This window comes from Eptatretus burgeri, chromosome 9 (assembly GCF_056783735.1).
Source record: "Eptatretus burgeri isolate ZD-2024b chromosome 9, Ebu_testis_v1, whole genome shotgun sequence".
Lineage (NCBI taxonomy): Eukaryota > Metazoa > Chordata > Myxini > Myxiniformes > Myxinidae > Eptatretus > Eptatretus burgeri.
Window position 1 is genome coordinate 95,753,573 of NC_140969.1, and position 16,483 is coordinate 95,770,055.

Genomic DNA, 16,483 nt, shown 5'->3' on the forward strand with positions numbered 1-16,483 from the left:
GGGGTCGATTTACTCTAAGAAATGACTGCACCGACATTGAATTCACTACCATTTCGAAAATATGACCTAAAACAAGATTTATCATTACTGGAGTTGAGCAACTAATCCTACTCATTTCGATATTTTCTAATCTATAATTAATTTGTTGTCCGGCTAAACATTTCTTAGAGTAAATCGACCCTACTGAGTTCGAAAATGTAGTCCATTTTCACCGAGGAAGTTCAGAAGTGTATGGATTTGCATCTCACCATACCCTAATTTAATATAATAATAACTAAATAAATAACTAACATATTTTTCGTGAATCATTGAATCTAAAACACTGGATGTTGGGCCGGCTAGAAATAAGTTCAGGCTGGAGTGGAGACAGCAATCGAGGTGGAGATGATAGTGGTATTTGGTAAATGCGACGAAATATTCTAATAGCTTGTAATTCCGTTGATTGAAAAATTAGGGTATGGTGAGATGTGAATCCGTACACTTCTGAACTTCCTCGGTGAAAATGGACTGCATTTTCAAACTCAGTGGGGTCGATTTACTCTAAGAAATGTTTAGACGAACAACAAATTAATTATAGATTAGAAAATATCGAAATGAGTCGGATTAGTTAGGCCAAAGTCACATTTGCTCTACGGCGAGGATACGGCAGCCATACGCCCTCTGAATTGACAGAAATGTGCGGTGGCCACAGAGTTTCTGCGGTGGCCTCAGGGTGGCCCTACACCGTTTGGCTATCTTTTACAGGCCGTAGCGGTCGCCGTGGAATTATAACGCGGAGTTATAATTTTTTTTTCATTTATACGTTCGCCGTAACAATTCGACAAGCCGAAAAAAGAAAACTGGTAAAAAAAATAAAGTAAAATAAAAATGAACCCACTCGTTGCCGTCCGTCTGCCCGCACGTTCGCCTTAGGGCCCCCTGCGGTCGCCTTGCGGGCACCTTGAGGCTACCTTGCGTCTGCCTTGAAAATTCTATGGCCGCCGCAGGTCACCGTGCGACATCAAATCAAAAACCGTACGACAACCCCACGTTTTCGGTCTCCACAATTTCTAAATACGCCGTGCGGCTCCCCGAAAAATAAAAACATATGTGACTGCTACATTGTGTGACCATGGAAATACTGCGGCCGCCGTATAATTGCTAGTGGCCGTAGATTTTGGAGACCCTACGGCCACCGTGGCAAATGTGACTTAGGCCTTACTCAACTCCAGTAATGATAAATCTTGTTTTAGGTCATATTTTGGAAATGGTAGTGAATTCAATGTCAGTGCAGTCATTTCTTAGAGTAAATTGACCCCATAGAGTTTGAAAATGCACTCCATTTCCACCTTGGACATCCAGAAGTACCCGTAATCGTACCTGACCATACCCTAATTTAACCAACTCATTAAACTAAAAGTTGTCATCTGGAGCGACCTCTAAATCACCTCCGATCAACTTAATTTTTTTTATGCGCGTTATTGAATAATAGTGGAATAATCTAAGGCTTGTGGAGACATCTGAATTTTATATTTTATTTTTTGCTGTTTTTGGACCACCCAAACATACAGTAGACTAGGCGTAAGTCGGCAGCGTGTAACTCATCACTTCGCCGAAGTCGGCAGCGTCAAAAAGTCCCGAATTTATCTCATGTTAAATCCCTTTGAATAAAGGGTCATCCCTCTGTAAGTCGTCATCTCTAAGTCGTCACTTCGTCTAAGTCGTCAGATGTTGTCCGTTCCCGCGTAATGGAAACGCAAGTAAATTAGCACTCCTAACTCATCACACAGAACTGCTGCCTCGTGAGAATCCCGATTTCATGGAATCGTGATGCTCGCTCATTGGTTTACAACGCCAGTGATAGGCTATTTATAACTGCGTACACACGTTGATCGCACTGCAGGTAGGACAATAGCGACTAAGCGTAAGCTTACAACTAAAACCTACCAAGAAAAATACGACATTATCCAGTTTTGCGAGGCAAACCCACCGATGTAGAAAACAGCCATAGCTGAGAAGTTGGACATCAAACGGCAGACATTGAATGATATCTTGAAGAATAAGGGCAAGATATATGGACAAGTGGAGAAGATCGCGAGGCCGGTGGTAAGTGTGAAACGCGTGAAATGTGTGTCCTTTGAAGATGTCGATGACGCGCTCATCATCTGGTTTCGGCAAATGTCGGCTCAGCCAAATATTCGGTTTCAGATTGCCCAGACAACATCATGGAATACAATGACCGGTTTGAGTCCTTTCTCATGCACCAGATGCCCAAGAGTTTGAGGCAGTCAAACATAACGGATTACTTCGCGAAGGAGTAAAGGATCGATCGAGCTGAGTGTTGAAGTCCGATCATGGTTTTATATTGGCTTGTTTTGTCCATTACCGCACTCACTTACACATAGGCATTGAGTGGTAATCATCACCACGATGACTGTGTGTCATGTAATTTGTCACCATACCATCACAGATGGTATACGAGTTGTCTTACAGTTGTTCATTACCTTTACTTTTCATAAACTGATTCTTGAATTCCAACTTTGCTTGATCACTTTCCAACTCACCAATGAACCCCCACCTATGCCCCGAGGATTGTGTTTTCCTTTTGGTACAATAGCCAGCTCTCACACGTACGTGTCCAGGCCACGCGCGACTTCATCCTTCACCCCACAGTCATCATGAATGTTCGCATACGCGTAAGTCGTCACATTTCTAAGTCGTCACTTTTTTTCTCGGCCCCGATGGTGACGACTTACGCCTAGTCATATATATATATATATATATATATATATATATATATATATATATATATATATATATATATATATATATATATATATATATATATATATATATATATATATATATATATATATATATATATATATATATATATATATATATATATATATATATGTTGGAAATCACTTAAAATATGTAGAAATGAAAAAAAAAAAAATTTTTTCTCCAAATTTTTTGGGGGGAGTTGGAAATTACTTAAAACATGTAGAAATGCAAAAAAAAAAAAAATTTTCTCTCAATTTGTTTTGGGGGGGGGACCAAGTCCAAAATTTAATGGCATGATCCTTGGACCATACCTAACCCCCCCCCCCCACCAAATTTCGTCGAAATCCGTCAGAGTTTTTCCGTAATACTGTTCACAAACAAACAAACAAACAAACAAACAGAAAGGGGTGAAAACAGTAACCTCCATCCATCTTCGAAAATGGCGGAGGTTAATGAGCATTCATGATACATGGGGTCCTACTGACATTTTGTAATGGATTCCAAGAGGTTACCTTATGAGCCGATCGAGGTCAATCCAGGGAGCGGCAACTTTCAGGGCAACTGGCAGGGGTAACCAACCAATGGAAACCACTGGCAATGGGCATTCATAACACATGGGGTCCTACTGAACATTTTCTAATAGATTCCAAGAGGTTACCTCATGAGCTGATCTAGATCAACTTTGAAGTGTCATATATTGATGACTGGAGGGGGGTACCCCACCATAGAAAATGACTGGCATTAGCCAAGTTTTGCACGAGGGATGACATTTGGGCGATATAAGTGATATTTTATGGGTTACCATACAAAGCTGATCCAGATCAACTTTGGGGTAAGTTAGTAATGCCCCCCTGGCCACACCCACCACTGGGGGCATGCCAGTTGTTCAGTTCTGTACCCAGGGATGGACATGGGACACTGTGGTAGGCAATAAAATGGGTTACCTTTCCAGCTAACCAAGTACCCCCGGGCTCTTGGTCTATTCAGACACAGAGATATAAACGCACTAACTTCGACTTCACCAAGCAAGCTCATCAATAAAACCTTGCCAATACCCAGTTTATGTTTGAAAAGGCTGCTTTGCCACACACAACTGGAAACCATGAGTCGCTTTCGTGAAAACTCAGAGAAATACGTAATTGAAGGTCAACACAAGCAAAACATAAACCACAACAAACCAAGATGCCCGCAGAGATGCCAACTTTTGGAAATCAGAATTAGGGAGGATTTGCAACCGACACCAAATAATGTGCGCGAAGCGCACATCTCGAGCGCGGAGCGCTCGACCCTTGCGGCGGGGTCCAGGGCCCGCCTTAGGGCCCTGGAAGCTCTGGGGTTCTCGACGCTCTCTAGTGCCCTCTGAGCCCTATTTTGGAGCATTTAACATGTTAAGAATTCCCACTTTTTGAACAAAAAAAGGGGAAAATTGTGCACTTTTTAATGTTACATGTATGTTAATATTAGTAAGTTAGGGGACAATCAAAGATTAACAAAAAGCACAAAAGAAGCAATATTTTTCTTACCTTACTGGCTGGTACTACTGCTGCTTGCTTTTTCCATGGCAGCTTTGCTGAGTGACAGCTGTGTGGCTCTTTTAGCGCTTCTGATTATGTCTTTGCTGTATTCTCTCTGGTAGCAAGGGGTGCTATGAGCTAGTTTTTCAATTAAGAGAGCTTCCAGGGTTTTGACACTCAAATTGGGACGAAATTCAGTATGATTCTTCCGTACAAGACTGAGTGCCCGCTCACATGATGCGTTCGAATGAGGAATGACCAAGATTCCCTTCATCACTTTGCTCAAATTAGGATACTTCTTGGCACCAGTGCAGGGATCTGTGAGCTGTGAAATCCGATGCCACTGCTCATCCACTCTCACTGTCTCAGTAGCAATTGTAGCTATGGAGGCGTCTGCCTGGTAGTGAGCGAATTCACTCTCAAGACTGTCTATGTCACTATCACCGCCACTGAACAGACAGGGGAATTTCTTGATGAAAAACTCCACACAGTCAAACCCCACTTCTTGGTGTAGCTTAACATCCAGCACCTGAGCATGCTTGGCTAATTCATCATCTGGCAGCCAGGTTTTGAAGATGTAATTGCAGGCTTTCACATAATATGAGCGAACTGCACTGAAGAAACCTTGGATGTCTGACTCACTCAGAGTGAAGGTGGATTTCTTGAGACTCCTTTGTTCCCTTATATACAGGTTGGCATCGTTCCCAATCATGAGGTCCTCATCATTCTTCTGATGATTTCTGTCAGAGAAGGGTACATTTACCAGAGCAACCGATGACACCGATGGTTTCAAAAACCGTACGAAGATATCTTTCAGAAGACCATTCAATTCTCCGTGCAGGAGATGAATACAGGGTTCGTCTCTTTGGAGCAGAAGATTCCCCTTCTCAAAAAGCTTGTTAGCATATCGAAGGAAGAAACAATAGAGTTTTGTTTGTGGAGACAAGAACATCCTGTTGACACGTTTTTCTCTAGATTCCTGCACAGTGTTTGAGGAAGATGCGCTTTTAGTTGTAGAACTCGTAGTACACTTAGCCGCAGGGCGATCACACTTGCGTTTACTGCCAGCAGAAGAGGTCAGACTCGTAGTACCAGATCCAATTTTACGTTTGAGGAGAGAGCTTGAGGTAGGTGCAGCCAAGGAAGAAGACCTCTGATTCGAAGGTTTTGCTGAGCTTCTATCAAGTGATTTGGCAAAAGCAGAACTTAACTTGGGTCCTTCTTTGCCTGTAGATGGGACTATCACAGTCTTTCTCGACTCTGAAGGGATCTGCTTTGTAGATGAACGTGATGAAGGGCCGGTGATGCTACCTGCTCTCAGCATTGGTTTTGGTGCTGTCCCTGCTGTCTTCTTCGCAGCAGATACTGCAGTGGTAGTGGTGAATGCTGCTCCACGAGTGCTTGATCCTGCAGTGCCAGTGCTGGCAGTAGATACAGTGCCGTCCTTCTTGCTCGTTGTTAGAGTCTTGGCTACAGTTGGTTGCATTTTTCTTCGTACTTCTTCTTTGAAGAAGAGGCGAAGTGGCTCCCACTGTTCAATCAGCCTGTCTAGGCACTGACCAAGGGACAGCCACCTTGTTGCGACATGCTTCAGAATCTTGTGTGTCGGGGCATCACAGAGTTCTTGCAGTGCTTTCACTCCTTTGACGCGTTTACTACTTTTGTCCAAGTAGTAGTAAATATCGATGAGAAAGTCATCTAATTCAATGGGTAAGGCCTGAGCCGCCTTCTTGGCCGTATTGTGCATCATATGGCAAGGGCATCCCATGATGTAGCACTCTGGATTTTGTTTGTGGATATAAGCAGCGACTCCTTTGTGCTTGCCCACCATGACAGAGGCATTATCAGCACAAAAGAAAACACAATTTCCCCACGGAATTTTCCTGTCACTGAACTCATGATCAAGCAGTTTGAAAATGTTTTCTCCAGTGGAATCTTGTTTGCACGCAGGCAAACTTAGCAAACCTTGCTTCACAATCCCAGCACTGTTGTCATAGTACGAAATCAGGACAGGATATAGTTGGGCTTCACCACTGTCATTGCTACCGTCTGTAGCTAGGCTAAATGGAGCTAGTCTAGCAATATCGGCAATAGATGAAGCAGTAACATTTGACAACTCACCAATTATTGCTGAAGTTTTTGTTCTTGCACATCCATACTTTGAAGCAACTTTTGAATCTGGAAACATCTTTTGAAATAGAGGTCCAACATGATCTGAGACTGATATGGGCAAGTTATGTTCCACAATAAATCCACTAAAGAGAAGTTCCGCTCGGGTAACATCCTCTTCCTCGCTTGTCCCTTGTTTGGTGAAATAATTCAGAAGTGTACCGGTACTCGTGCTCGAAGATCTCTCCTTTGCAATGTCTGTGTGCCGTTTGCTTCCAACGTGCTTCCGAATATCATCGCGACCTCCGTGCTCAACTGAAATATCAACGCTGCATACTGTACAATACGCATGATGAATTCCTCTTTCAGACTTTCGAATACACGGGTATTGGAGACTGTATTCGGTCTTGTACTTCTGAGACCATTTCTTGGTCTTCGTAAGCTTCTTTTCTGCCATTTCGTAATCAACATCGAGGGCTTGAAGCATCGGTACCTTCGAAGTCGATGTTCCACAGCTGCAGCGCGACTCGTAGAACTCTAGCGGCTGTTAAACACCGCACGGTGGTCGCGACCGCCGGGCTGGTACGGGGCCCAGCTGCATGCAGTGAGCGTATCACATGCATATACACTGTGCATACATACCGCATGCACTGTATTGCACACATACCGCATGCACTAAATCTCAGTGCATGATCGCATAAGCGAGATCCAGACCCAATGTTTCGCTGCTCCTCATTTGAATTTGCAATTTTTTACGTACAATTTGGGAGCAGCGAACGTTATGGAGTTACCACATGCTATACGTAGCAGACGATGCTTTTCATTCAATTCTCATACTAGTACATTCTGATTAGTGAACAGTGCAAAAATATCAAAATTTCGGGAGGATAAGGATAGTGATCGTAAGGGCGGGAGTTTGGGTGAATTTTCGGAAGCCTCCCGATGAAATCGGGAGGGTTGGCATTGCTGTGCCCGTTTGTACCTAGTCTGGAAAACAGAACATTTGATAGCATCGATCATGTGTTCCAACATTGATAAAACACAATGGTTTAAAAAATAAAAATAAATAAACAAAACTTTGTAATTCAATGTCCCTTCTGCAAACAACGTGATGGACCTCACACTCAAAAATAAATCAAAATACACCCAAGCATTGTGTGGCAAAGAGACGCACCGATTATTACCTTTTGTTCTTGGTACCATGGCAGAGTCAGTGGGATCAATAATGACATTGTTCACAAGCAATTGCACCCTGGTGTAAATATTATCAATATTTTCCACATTCAAGCTTGTTTTCCGAGTAACTACTTTAACAAACAAAACAAGGATTACAAGTTTGTCAAACAAGATCAAGGGGATTAAATGATGCAACAAACCATCAAGAATGCCGGAATTGTCAATGGGGCCTGGGTAAATGTTCGGATCAACGCTCTGCAGCAAATCCCAGCTGTCAAAGCCAACATACTTCTTCCACTGTTTGAACCAGTGGCAGTCCACGAGATACCTGCATGCCGATAAAAGCAAGTCGGAACAAAGCAGGCAAATCTAGACAATCACATTGTTTACCTTTTCATACCTGATTCAACAAAAAAAGTATAGATTAGTTGGTGATGGTAAAGACATTCAAGAGGTACAGAGTTTTCTCAAAACGTGGGCATGACAAAAAGAAATGGGACAATCAAGATGGCAAGAGTGGAAGGGGAAGTGACAACACCAAATAACTGATAATGAAATGTCAACGATCTCAAGCATGCATAAAAACTTCGGCAGAGTCGCAATAAACTTTCGAGAGACAATAATACCTGATTACGATTTACATCCAAAATGTTTCTCAATATCACATAACTCAAAATCACTTCAGCCTCAAACTCTATCACCCAAACTTGAAGGGAAATACAAGTTCCAGTTACGGTCACAGTCCAAAACTTGTCACAGCCGCAGTCGCATTCCCAAACTTGAGTCGCAGCTGCGGTCGTAGTCCCTAACTTCAATTGCAGCCGCGGTCACATTCCCAAACTTGAATCGCAGCGGCGGTCGCAGTCCCAAACTTCAATCGCAGCCGCATTCCCAAACTTGAATCGCAGCGGCGGTCGCAGTCCCAAACTTCAGTCGCAGCCGCATTCCCAAACTTGAATCGCAGCCGCAGTCGCATTCCCAAACTTGAGTCGCAGCTGCGGTCGTAGTCCCTAACTTCAATTGCAGCCGCGGTCACATTCCCAAACTTGAATCGCAGCGGCGGTCGCAGTCCCAAACTTCAATCGCAGCCACGGTCGCAGTCCCAAACTTGAATCGCAGCCGCGGTCGCAGTCCCAAACTTCAGTCGCAGCCGCAGTCCCAAACTTGAATCGCAGCCGCGGTCGCAGTCCCAAACTTGAATCGCAGCGGCGGTCGCAGTCCCAAACTTCAATCGCAGCCACGGTCGCAGTCCCAAACTTGAATCGCAGCCGCAGTCCCAAACATGAATCGCAGCCGCGGTCGCAGTCCCAAACTTCAGTCGCAGCTGCAGTCCCAAACTTGAATCGCAGCCACGGTCGCAGTCCCAAACTTGAATCGCAGCCGCGGTCGCAGTCCCAAACTTCAATCGCAGCCACGGTCGCAGTCCCAAACTTCAATCGCAGCCACGGTCGCAGTCCCAAACTTGAATCGCAGCCGCAGTCCCAAACTTGAATCGCAGCCACGGTCGCAGTCCCAAACTTGAATCGCAGCCGCGGTCGCAGTCCCAAACTTGAATCGCAGCCGCGGTCGCAGTCGCGGTCGCAGTCCCAAACTTGAATCGCAGCCACGGTCGCAGTCCCAAACTTGAATCGCAGCCGCGGTCGCAGTCCCAAACTTGAATCGCAGCCGCGGTCGCAGTCCCAAACTTGAATCGCAGCCGCGGTCGCAGTCCCAAACTTGAATCGCAGCCGCGGTCGCAGTCCCAAACTTGAATCGCAGCCGCGGTCGCAGTCCCAAACTTGAATCGCAGCCGCGGTCGCAGTCCCAAACTTGAATCGCAGCCGCGGTCGAGTCCCAAACTTCAATCGCAATCCCAGTCGCGGTCCCAAACATCAATAACAATCCCATTCGCAGTCCCAAACTTCAATCACAATCCCAGTTGCAGTCACAAACATCAATCACAATCCCACTCGCAGTTCAAAACTTCAATCACAATCCCAATCCCAAACATCAATCACAATCCAAGTCGCAGTCACAAACATCAATCACATTCCCAGTCGCAGTCACAAACATCAATCACAATCCCAGTCGCAGTTCAAAACTTCAATCACAATCCCAGTTCCAAACTTCAATCACAATCCCAATCCCAAATTTCAATCGCAATCCCAGTCCCAAACTTCAATCGCAACGCAAGACGCAGTCCCAAACTTCAATCTCAATCCCAGTCACAGTTCAAAACTTCAATCATAACCCCAGTCGCAGTCCCAAACTTCAACCGCAACCCCAGTCGCAGTCCCAAACTTCAACCGCAATCCCAGTCGCAGTCCCAAACTTCAATCACAATCCCAGTCGCAGTCCCAAACTTCAATCCCAGTCGCAGTCCCAAACTTCAATCACAATCCCAGTCCCAAACTTCAATCACAATCCCAGTCCCAAACTTCAATCACAATCCCAGTCCCAAACTTCAAATGCAATCCCAGTCACAGTCCCAAACTTCAAATGCAATCCCAGTCACAGTCCCAAACTTCAATCGCAACCCCGGTCGCAGTTCAAAACTTCAATCACAACTCCAGTCGCAGTCCCAAACTTCAAATGCAATCCCAGTCACAGTCCCAAACTTCAATCACAATCCCAGTCACAGTCCCAAACTTAAATCGCAACCCCGGTCGCAGTTCAAAACTTGAATCACTATCCCAGTGGCAGTCCCAAACTTCAATCGCAACCCCGGTCGCAGTCCCAAACTTCAATCGCAACCCCGGTCGCAGTCCCAAACTTCAATCGCAACCCCGGTCGCAGTCCCAAACTTCAATCGCAACCCCGGTCGCAGTCCCAAACTTCAATCGCAACCCCGGTCGCAGTCCCAAACTTCAATCGCAACCCCGGTCGCAGTCCCAAACTTCAATCGCAACCCCGGTCGCAGTCCCAAACTTCAATCGCAACCCCGGTCGCAGTCCCAAACTTCAATCGCAACCCCGGTCGCAGTCCCAAACTTCAATCGCAACCCGGTCGCAGTCCCAAACTTCAATCGCAACCCCGGTCGCAGTCCCAAACTTCAATCGCAACCCCGGTCGCAGTCCCAAACTTCAATCGCAACCCCGGTCGCAGTCCCAAACTTCAATCGCAACCCCGGTCGCAGTCCCAAACTTCAATCGCAACCCCGGTCGCAGTCCCAAACTTCAATCGCAACCCGGTCGCAGTCGCAAACTTCAATCGCAACCCCGGTCGCAGTCGCAAACTTCAATCGCAACCCCGGTCGCAGTCCCAAACTTCAATCGCAACCCCGGTCGCAGTCCCAAACTTCAATCGCAACCCCGGTCGCAGTCCCAAACTTCAATCGCAACCCCGGTCGCAGTCCCAAACTTCAATCGCAACCCCGGTCGCAGTCCCAAACTTCAATCGCAACCCCGGTCGCAGTCCCAAACTTCAATCGCAACCCCGGTCGCAGTCCCGTCCAGTCCCAAACTTCAATCGCAGTCCCACTTCCCGGTCGCAGTCCCAAACTTCAATCGCAACCCGGTCGCAGTCCCAAACTTCAATCGCAACCCGGTCGCAGTCCCAAACTTCAATCGCAACCCGGTCGCAGTCCCAAACTTCAATCGCAACCCAAACTTCCGTCGCAGTCCCAAACTTCAATCGCAACCCCGGTCGCAGTCCCAAACTTCAATCGCAACCCCGGTCGCAGTCCCAAACTTCAATCGCAACCCCGGTCGCAGTCCCAAACTTCAATCGCAACCCCGGTCGCAGTCCCAAACTTCAATCGCAACCCCGGTCGCAGTCCCAAACTTCAATCGCAACCCCGGTCGCAGTCCCAAACTTCAATCGCAACCCCGGTCGCAGTCCCAAACTTCAATCGCAACCCCGGTCGCAGTCCCAAACTTCAATCGCAACCCCGGTCGCAGTCCCAAACTTCAATCGCAACCCCGGTCGCAGTCCCAAACTTCAATCGCAACCCCGGTCGCAGTCCCAAACTTCAATCGCAACCCCGGTCGCAGTCCCAAACTTGAATCGCAGCCACGGTCGCAGTCCCAAACTTGAATCGCAGCCACGGTCGCAGTCCCAAACTTCAATCGCAACCACGGTCACAGTCCCAAACTTCAATCCCAACCCCAGTCGCAGTCCCAAACTTCAATCGCAGCCGCGGTCGCAGTCCCAAACTTCAATCGCAGCCGCGGTCGCAGTCCCAAACTTGAATCGCAGCCGCGGTCGCAGTCCCAAACTTCAATCGCAGCCGCGGTCGCAGTCCCAAACTTCAATCGCAGCCGCGGTCGCAGTCCCAAACTTCAATCGCAACCCCGGTCGCAGTCCCAAACTTCAATTGCAACCCCGGTCGCAGTCCCAAACTTTAATCGCAACCCAAGACGCACTCCAAAACTTCAATCGCAACCCAAGATGCAGTCCCAAACTTCAATCTCAATCCCAGTCCCAAACTTCAATCGCAATCCCAGTCGCAGTCTCAAACTTCAATCGCAATCCCGGTCGCAGTCCCAAACTTCAATCACAATCCCAGTCGCAGTTCAAAACTTCAATCACAATCCCAGTCGCAGTCCCAAACTTCAATCGCAACCCCAGTCGCAGTCCCAAACTTCAATCCCAACCGCAGTCACAGTCACAAACTTCAATCACAATCCCAGTCGCGGTCCCAAACATCAACCCAAATCCCAGTCGCAGTCCCAAACTTCAATCACAATCCCAGTAACAGTCGCAAACTTCAATCACAATCCCATTCGCAGTCACAAACATCAATCACAATCACAATCCCAGTTGCAGTTCAAAAGTTCAATCACAATCCGTCCCAAACTTCAATCACAAACCCAGTCCCAAACTTCAATCACAATCCCAGTCGCAGTCACAAACATCAATCACAATCCCAGTCCGAAACTTCAATCACAATCCCAGTCACAGTCACAAACATCAATCACAATCCCAGTCCCAAACTTCAATCGCAATCCCAGTCGCAGTCGCAAACTTCAATCGCAATCCCAGTCGCAGTCCCAAACTTCAATCGCAATCCCGGTCGCAGTACCATACTTCAATCGCAACCCCGGTCGCAGTCCCAAACTTCAATCGCAACCCCGGTCACAGTCCCAAACTTCAATCCCAACCCCAGTCGCAGTCTCAAACTTCAATCACAATCCCATTCGCAGTCACAACCATCAATCACAATCCCAGTCGCAGTTCAAAACATCAATCACAATCCCAGTCGCAGTTCAAAACATCAATCACAATCCCAGTCCCAAACTTCAATCGCAATCCCAGTCGCAGTCCCAAACTTCAATCACAATCCCAGTCGCAGTCGCAGTCCCAAACTTCAATCACAATCCCAGTTGCAGTCCCAAACATCAATCACAATCCCAGTCGCAGTCACAAACATCAATCACAATCCCAGTCCCAAACTTCAATCACAATCCCAGTCACAGTCACAAACATCAATCACAATCCCAGTTGCAGTCCCAAACATCAATCACAATCCCAGTCGCAGTCACAAACATCAATCACAATCCCAGTCCCAAACTTCAATCACAATCCCAGTCACAGTCACAAACATCAATCACAATCCCAGTCCCAAACTTCAATGGCAATCCCAGTCACAGTCACAAACATCAATCACAATCCCAGTCCCAAACTTCAATCGCAATCCCAGTCGCAGTCCCAAACTTCAATCGCAATCCCAGGGCAGTCCCAAACTTCAATCGCAATCCCGGTCGCAGTCCCATACTTCAATCGCAATCCCGGTCGCAGTCCCAAACTTCAATCGCAATCCCGGTCGCAGTCCCAAACTTCAATCGCAACCACGGTCACAGTCCCAAACTTCAATCCCAACCCCAGTCGCAGTCCCAAACTTCAATCACAATCCCATTCGCAGTCACAAACATCAATCACAATCCCAGTCGCAGTTCAAAACATCAATCACAATCCCAGTCCCAAACATCAATCACAATCCCAGTCGCAGTTCAAGACATCAATCACAATCCCAGTCCCAAACTTCAATCGCAATCCCAGTCGCAGTCCCAAACTTCAATCGCAATCCCAGGGGCAGTCCCAAACTTCAATCACAATCCCAGTCGCAGTCGCAGTCCCAAACTTCAATCACAATCCCAGTTGCAGTCCCAAACATCAATCACAATCCCAGTCCCAAACTTCAATGGCAATCCCAGTCACAGTCACAAACATCAATCACAATCCCAGTCCCAAACTTCAATCGCAATCCCAGTCGCAGTCCCAAACTTCAATCGCAATCCCAGGGGCAGTCCCAAACTTCAATCGCAATCCCGGTCGCAGTCCCAAACTTCAATCGCAATCCCGGTCGCAGTCCCAAACTTCAATCGCAACCCCGGTCACAGTCCCAAACTTCAATCCCAACCCCAGGCGCAGTCCCAAACTTCAATCACAATCCCATTCGCAGTCACAAACATCAATCACAATCCCAGTCGCAGTTCAAAACATCAATCACAATCCCAGTCCCAAACATCAATCACAATCCCAGTCCCAAACATCAATCAGAATCCAAGTCCCAAACTTCAATCACAACTCCAGTCGCAGTCCCAAACTTCAATCGCAATCCCAGTCGCAGTCCCAAACTTCAATCGCAATCCCAGGGCAGTCCCAAACTTCAATCGCAATCCCGGTCGCAGTCCCATACTTCAATCGCAATCCCGGTCGCAGTCCCATACTTCAATCGCAATCCCGGTCGCAGTCCCAAACTTCAATCGCAATCCCGGTCGCAGTCCCAAACTTCAATCGCAATCCCAGTCACAGTCCCAAACTTCAATCACAATCCCAGTCACAGTCCCAAACTTCAATCACAATCCCAGTCACATTCCCAAACTTCAATCACAATCCCAGTCACAGTCCCAAACTTCAATCACAATCCCAGTCACAGTCCCAAACATCAATCAGAATCCAAGTTGCAGTCCCAAACTTCAATCACAATCCCAGTCACAGTCCCAACCTTCAATCACAATCCCAGTCACAGTCCCAAACTTCAATCACAATACCAGTCACAGTCCCAAACTTCAATCACAATACCAGTCACAGTCCCAAACTTCAATCACAATCCCAGTCGCAGTCACAAACATCAATCACAATCCCAGTCCCAAACTTCAATCACAATCCCAGTCACAGTCACAAACATCAATCACAATCCCAGTCCCAAACTTCAATGGCAATCCCAGTCACAGTCACAAACATCAATCACAATCCCAGTCCCAAACTTCAATCGCAATCCCAGTCGCAGTCCCAAACTTCAATCGCAATCCCAGTCACAATCCCAAACTTCAATCACAATCCCAGTCGCATTCCCAAAATTCAATCGCAATCCCAGTCACAGTCCCAAACTTCAATCACAATCCCAGTCGCATTCCCAAACTTCAATCGCAATCCCAGTCACAATCCCAAACTTCAATCACAATCCCAGTCACAATCCCAAACTTCAATCACAATCCCAGTCACAATCCCAAACTTCAATCGCAATCCCAGTCACAGTCCCAAACTTCAATCGCAATCCCAGTCACAGTCCCAAACTTCAATCACAATCCCAGTCACAGTCCCAAACTTCAATCACAATCCCAGTCACAGTCCCAAACATCAATCACAATCCCAGTCACAGTCACAGTCCCAAACTTCAATCACAATCCCAGTCACAGTCCCAAACTTCAATCACAATCCCAGTCCCAAACTTCAATCACAATCCCAGTCACATTCCCAAACTTCAATCACAATCCCAGTCACAGTCCCAAACTTCAATCACAATCCCAGTCACAGTCCCAAACTTCAATCACAATCCCAGTCACAGTCCCAAACTTCAATCACAATCCCAGTCACAGTCCCAAACTTCAATCACAATCCCAGTCACAGTCCCAAACTTCAATCACAATCCCAGTCACAGTCCCAAACTTCAATCACAATCCCAGTCACAGTCCCAAACTTCAATCACAATCCCAGTCACAATCCCAAACTTCAATCACAATCCCAGTCACAGTCCCAAACTTCAATCACAATCCCAGTCACAGTCCCAAACTTCAATCACAATCCCAGTGACAGTCCCAAACTTCAATCACAATCCCAGTCACAGTCCCAAACTTCAATCACAATCCCAGTCACAGTCCCAAACTTCAATCACAATCCCAGTCACAGTCCCAAACATCAATCACAATCCCAGTCACAGTCCCAGTCCCAAACATCAATCACAATCCCAGTCACAGTCCCAAACATCAATCACAATCCCAGTCACAGTCCCAGTCCCAAACATCAATCACAATCCCAGTCACAGTCCCAGTCCCAAACATCAATCACAATCCCAGTCACAGTCCCAAACTTCAATCACAATCCCAGTCACAGTCCCAAATTTGAATCGCAACCCTAATCCAAAATTAGTGAACCTCACGAAAAACTGTCAAAAGCCAATGACATCTCAACGCTGCTCCGCCCAAACGCGACTTCTCCGGCAATGTCATGCGCACGAGATTAAAGGACAATCAATGTGGTCCTTCGTTTGTGTAAATAGATACCATATCAAGGACGTTTACCCACCAAGTTTCGCCCTTCTTCAACGGCTCCTTCAACAGAGTTGCCAATTCGGCTTTCTGCGCCGCTAAATCCGGAACTCGCATCACCGCCATTGCCTTCGCCTTCACGAATTGCATGTCGGGAAAAAAAAATCAAACACGTTCTTTTCTTCGTTTATGAAATCCGTTAACGTATCTTCTTCTTCGTGTTGTTTTTTTAACGTTGTCGACCTATATAGCTGGATTAAACCTATTCCTTGAAATCCTAATTTATATTAGTTACAAGTCCAGCTATATTCGCTATAAAATACACGAGGTTTTTTGTGCTGCTAAGCTTATACACCGCCTATTATAATCCAATCAGCTATTTTTAAGATCTTCGTCACCATGCACAATTTTCAAAATAAATGACATGATCCAACATTATACTCTGGA

General features: G+C 46.4%; 1 protein-coding gene across 2 annotated transcripts in view; it reads right to left on the reverse strand.

Moving 5' to 3' along the window:
* Positions 1 to 16,229, reverse strand: part of LOC147020681 (ubiquitin carboxyl-terminal hydrolase 15-like) — a 135,004-nt gene extending 118,775 nt beyond the window's left edge. For both annotated transcript variants that reach the window (XM_085896221.1, XM_085896220.1), the window contains exons 1-2: positions 16,074 to 16,229; positions 7,766 to 7,893 (exon numbers count right to left, since the gene is read on the reverse strand). In XM_085896221.1, the coding sequence (XP_085752347.1) occupies positions 7,766 to 7,893; positions 16,074 to 16,186 (241 nt within the window). In that variant the 5' untranslated portion in view covers positions 16,187 to 16,229. The remainder of the gene's footprint in view (positions 1 to 7,765; positions 7,894 to 16,073) is intronic.
* Between the last annotated feature and the right edge of the window lie 254 nt (positions 16,230 to 16,483).